The sequence below is a fragment of the Volvox carteri genome (assembly GCF_000143455.1).
Source record: "Volvox carteri f. nagariensis unplaced genomic scaffold VOLCAscaffold_30, whole genome shotgun sequence".
In the NCBI taxonomy this organism is placed as follows: Eukaryota; Viridiplantae; Chlorophyta; class Chlorophyceae; order Chlamydomonadales; family Volvocaceae; genus Volvox; species Volvox carteri.
The window spans coordinates 99,475-105,092 of NW_003307573.1; the positions used below are offsets into that span (position 1 = coordinate 99,475).

The 5,618-nt window shown below is 58.0% G+C and overlaps 1 protein-coding gene across 1 annotated transcript in view; it reads right to left on the reverse strand.

Moving 5' to 3' along the window:
• Window positions 1–4,678, reverse strand: part of VOLCADRAFT_62647 (uncharacterized protein) — a gene marked incomplete at both ends in the record, with an annotated part of 5,910 nt that extends 1,232 nt beyond the window's left edge. The window contains 8 exons of the mRNA XM_002952510.1: window positions 347–482; window positions 818–862; window positions 1,285–1,365; window positions 1,616–1,759; window positions 2,676–2,768; window positions 3,315–3,431; window positions 3,745–3,825; window positions 4,409–4,678. Of these exons, the coding sequence (XP_002952556.1) occupies window positions 347–482; window positions 818–862; window positions 1,285–1,365; window positions 1,616–1,759; window positions 2,676–2,768; window positions 3,315–3,431; window positions 3,745–3,825; window positions 4,409–4,678 (967 nt within the window). The remainder of the gene's footprint in view (window positions 1–346; window positions 483–817; window positions 863–1,284; window positions 1,366–1,615; window positions 1,760–2,675; window positions 2,769–3,314; window positions 3,432–3,744; window positions 3,826–4,408) is intronic.
• Window positions 4,679–5,618: the final 940 nt, after the last annotated feature.

Below are 5,618 nucleotides of genomic sequence, written 5' to 3' on the forward strand. Positions count from 1 at the left end.
GGAAGTGCACGGAGAGGAGGGCTGGCAACCGGATTCCGGGGAAAGGGGGCGGGTTAGGGGTGTGTGTGTGTATGTATGTACGTGGGTATGCCAGCGGGGCCTTGCTGATTGCTAGAATTGCAGCCCGAAGCCGCGTGTACGGCGGGGGCCAGTATCATACAGCACCCTACCGTACTAGCACTGCTAGTTGACGACAACACAAGCTGAATAGTTTCATGGTGCCGTACATCCTGGGCCGGTGACGGCGGGGTGTTCCTGACAGGAATGGACTCGCTGCTAGGGTGGGGCTTGAGATGCGCAAGTAGGAACCATAGGTTGTGTGCTTCGGTGCCGTACAATGTCGTACGGCGACCAGCATGCAGGCGTACCTCGGCTAGGTCGGGCCTTATGGGGTGGCGGTGGGTATCTAGCCGTACGAGGTCCAGGGGCCCCCGAAGGCCGTACTGCTGGAAGTTGGAGTGAATTGTTAGTCGCTCGCCACCCTTGCCAACCTGGTGGGGAAATGTACGGCACGTGTACGGCGTGTACGGAAGTGGGGCATTGCATGAGTTTGGTAGGGGAGTGGGGGCCGTGCGGAAACGAGGCGCCCTGCGTGTGTTTGGTTTCAGACGCGGATGGCTGTCTCAACTCAACTTGCCCGGAAAGAAGGAGCACGCGCCCGTTTATGTGTGTGTATGTGTGTATGTGTGTATTTGTGTACGTGTCCATTGGCAGGGAGCTCGGAGAGAGCAGCTGGTAATCGTGGTTGCGGTTATTAAGGGTATGTCGTACTCTCCGGTCGCATGCGTGTGTGTGTATGTCTGTATGTCTCACCTACCTTGCCCTCCCGGAGAACCTTGATGTCAATGTCGGCACCCATGACCTGAAATGGACAGTACGACAACAAGAGTGTACGGCAGCACGGCGACATATCGAAATGGAGCGGGCACGATTTCCCTGCTACTGCTGCTGCAGCTGCTGCTGCTGGGCATTGCGGGGGTTGTGCGGGTTGCGAGTCGCCTGCCCGGCGAGAGTGCAGAGCAGACGAACCAGGTGTTAGGGTGTTAGGGGGATTACGGGGATTAGGGGGATTCGGGCGGTGGAGGCCGCAACGATGAAACCCAAACAACAACAACAACAACAACAGTAGTAGCAGCAGTGACGACAGCAGTGGCGGCAGTACTGGCAGTAGCAGCTGCAGTGCTTTATTACCGAAACACAGACGCGCTCATTCCGACATACGGACACAGGCATAGAAACACACACACATGGTAAGCACCTCCTTCCCCCCGCGGTAAGCCCCACCTTGGCTCCGAAGTGTGCGGCCGCCACGAGAATAGATCCAGTACCGGCGTACGGATCCAGAACCAGACTACCCCGCCGTACCTACCGCAACAGACATAAAAACAGAGTGACAGCATATACATACATACATACATACATACGTACATACATACACTGTTACACACATGTACGACATAATCGCCGGTTAATCTCACAAGACAAACTATGAAAGGGGCCCATCACCCCACCCAGGTCACCCCAAAGCACCAAAACACCCTCCCAACCCCCCTCCCTCCCCCTCCCCCCCTCCCAACCAACCCCCCTTCCCCCCCTCCCCCTCCCCCGCACCCACCCCGCCCTGGTTGCACATCACCAGCGCCATCTCGGTGTCCATGGAGGTGGGCCCCAGGTACCGCCGCCGCCGCAGACTGTACGTGTCAATGACCCCCCGGTCGGAGGAGCCCACTAGCCGGCCAAAGTAAAGCCGGGCGGGGACCTGCGTGTGCGTTTGTATGTATGTATGTATATATGTATGTATGTATGTAAACGTATGTAATCGGCCGGAAAGGGGGAGGGGCAGCCCGGTCAGCAGCGGCAGTAGCAGGTTTTGGGAGATGCTACCTGGCAGGGTGTAGCAGTAGCAGTAGCAGTAGCTTTTGGGGGTGGAGCCCCGGGGGTCATTGTGTTGGTGCTCAGCTGCAGACACCTCCAGTGGGGCGGGAGTGCGTCTGGGGAAAGCGGAGGGGGACTGTCGGGGAGACTGACGCAACCACCGCACGCTGCCGGTTAACCGCCATCTAACTGCCAACCGCCCGGTACCGTTGCCTGCCACCCACCGTCTCATCAATGAGGGAGCCATGGTCCCCGCAGTCGCAGCGGAGCAGTACGAACCGAACCTGGGGGGGGGAGTGGCAGAGTGGAGGAGGCAAGGGGACGGGTGGGTGGGTGGGGGGAGCTGGGCAATGCAGGGGTTCACAAGGGGGGGTCCGCAGTGACTGTGAGGGGACACGAGTGCGTGAGGTGTAGGCGGCAGCGGCGGCGGCGTGTGTGTGGGGAGTGATTACGGGATGTGGGCGATGTCATGAGAGAGGCCGGGGGGTGAGGCCGGGGGGTGAGGCCGGGGGGATCTAGGTTCTTAGGGTTCCGAGGAGGACCATTTCGGTGTGGGGTCACGATTTCGGTGATATGTGTATGTGTATGTGTATGTGTATGTGTATGTGTATGTGTATGTGTATGTGCGGTGGTGGTGGAGCCCCCGAGGAAGCTTTGGGGGGAAGGGGTGTACTGCCCGGCGCTCGTCCCCTGCGTCCCGGCCCCATTTTCATGTACCGACCACCCCAACCTACGGCCCCCTTATCCCCCCACCACCACCCCAACCTACGGCCCCCTTATCCCCCCACCACCATCACCACCACCCCACCGAGGGAACCCCGCGCCCCCTCCCCGTTCATTCGCCGCCGCAGAGGGGCCCACCGTGCCTGGGGATCTCTGAGACGTACGGCGCCCTGATCATCACGTACAGGTTCGTACAGGTGTCCACGAAAGCATCCGAACGCATGTACGCGCACACGCGGGTTTTTCAGAGTACGGAAACGAGGCAGCACACGTGGGCGGTTGGGGATGGGTCAGGGGTTGAAGGTGGGGGTCGACGAGGTGTGTGTGGGGAGGCGTGTGGCCAAAACACACACAAGAGAGAGAGGGGGGGGAGAGGGGCCGGGGGCCAGGGGGGGTTCAACAGCGTTTGTGTGCGGGCGCACGTGGAGTGCCCCGCACGCGCCCCCCCGTCTCGAAGTGTGTTTTCCGTTCCCAACATGACACGGAGGTTCGGAGGTCCCCAACGAGGGCTCGAGGGTCCGTACACCTGATGTGATGTGGTCTCAGTCCCCCTGGAGCGCCACCACGTTCGGTCTGGTCTGGTTCGGTACCTAACCGTCTTTTCTTCCCCCCACCCACCCCACACACACTCTCCCATCCGGCCAGACGCGGTGCATCAACGCAACTGTATCATTAAACCCCCACACGTGTACAGAAACACATACATACAGACACACCTTGAAGGGGATGAACTCCAACCGCTTGATCAGCTCGAGCTGCTCGTCCATTGGCAACGAACTTCCAAACGACTCAACCACAACCCGGAACGTGAGCTCGGGTCCTAGCCAGGGGGCCTGCACAGTAATTTGGTTGGCAGTTAGGCGTTGGCAGTTAGGCGTTGGCAGTTAGGCGTTGGCAGTTAGGCGTTGGCAGTTGGGAGTGCATGCGGTTAGTCAGGGGGTCCATTACGGAGCTGGAAAGCCTGTGCGCCTCTTGGTGGTCGCGAAGACGAGGAGGGGGGAGGTGAGGAAGGTCAGAAAGCGACTGACAGCGGTGGGACAGACATACTTACATAGATTCATAATGATAAAACGTAAAAAGCATTTAAACTTGCTTGTGTACGACTACGGCAACGTACGACAACAAATAATTCCCCACCCCCCTGACCTTGACTTCCTGAGGGCACGCCTGGATGGCTGCCGTGAGGTCCGCCCAGTCCTCCCCCTCGCCCCACACCTCCACGAGCATCTGGTATATGAAAGGGTGTGGGTGGAAGGGGGAAGAGGGGAAGAAAAGGATTACATGAAAAAAGCAAGGGGTGGTGGCGGCCCCGTAAAGCCGAGTTGTCAAATCAGAGGAATTGACAAATGGAGGTATGCAGGAAACAACATGAGCAACCCCAGTTCGAGCCCGACCTCGAACACAGGTCCCCGGCGGCCGGCCAATGTGGCAGTACATGGCGGGGAGAAAGGAAGGTTGGTCACAGTAAGACTATCCCGGTCGCTTACATCATTTCCCGCCAATGCCCCACCATTGTTAACACTAATCCTCTTTCAGGTGAAGCTTTGAATCTCAGTTTCCCCAAACCCCCGTAGCGGGAGAGTCGCTCTCTGGCTCTCAAACTCCCTCCATAGCCGCGAACCTTGGGACACGCACACATACACAAACACACCCTGATGATGTTCACAGTGGTGTATAGCAGCAGCGGTGTTCTTGTGCCCCACGCAATTCGGGTTCGGGTTCGGGTTCGCGGGTGGCCATGCCAAACCGTTAGGGCCTTTGCGCTGTCAGGTAATGGAAGACTTAGCCCCGCTTCGCCACCTTGGCGTACCTTGGTCAAAATCATCCGTTTACTTATTTGTAACGCTGCGTCCTCCGAAGGCAACGTGAGATACCAAAACGGAGAGTGCTCCACATCGCCCGCCGGCGCCCTCCATCGAATCTCCTCGGCCTTACAGCCGACCGTCTGTGCCAAGCTCTCGAGCTCAGGTTTCCGAAATTCTAATAGCCGATGGACAAAGTACGCCAAGTATTCCCTTCCGCTAGTGCTGGGAATGTCGTCCGCCTGGCTGCCACCTTTGTTCGGCACAACGCGCACCATTGCCATTTCTGTCTTTTAATCAATTGAGCATGTGTGCTTGTGCAGTCCTGGCATATGCATTTCCAACCTGTTCCCATGGATAGTTCTTACTACCGGCCATATAACGGTCAACCGGTCACGTTCGGCATCGTCAAGAGCCCTGAAAGACGTCACAGCAATGGAGCTATGAGGGCAGGGCTCGAGAGTTCTATTAGGTGTTATCAGTGCTAGCTAGCGATTACCACGAAGCCGACGAACCTGTTTAAAAGCTACCTGTGCTCAAAAGCTAAAACGCGGGAGCGGCATTGCACAATCGATCCGATCAATCCCCTTTCGTGAGGGCTGCAGGGGCCACAGCTGAAAATCTTGAACGAGAAATGTTATTTTCCTGCGTCTCATCCAGGGAGGGTAGTCTATCACAGCTCCGCACTGCTACGTAAACTAGACCCTATGACAATATTGGAACACCCTTTGCCCCTTCAAATATTCAATCCAACCCCCCCCCACACACACGCTTCCCCAGCGGCCAGTAACTGGACGCGCACTTCCCTACATGTGTATGTATATACGTATGTAAGTAGGTAGGTACTTCTTTCCCTGATGGGGAGCAACGTCAGGCACAGTGCCGGGGGTCACATACCACTACACCCTGTTGTGTGTGTACGGGTGACTCTCCGTCCAGTGATCAGCACCTTCAACCTGGTGTTACACCCCCCCGGGGGTGAGGTGGGGGCAATTTGAACCACAAGGCCACTGCGCGCCGTAGCACATTACACGGCCCATCTCCTGAAGGAACAGTCTCCCTCTCCCTCCCCTCCACCCCGGGTGTACGGCACTCGGGGCAAGAGGGTTTAGCTCGCCACATTTCCCCACCCACCCTCCGAAGGCCCCTCCTGGGGGTGGGTGGGTGGGTGGGTGGAGGATCAAGATGCGGCCGAACGGGGGGCGGGGGGAGGGGAGG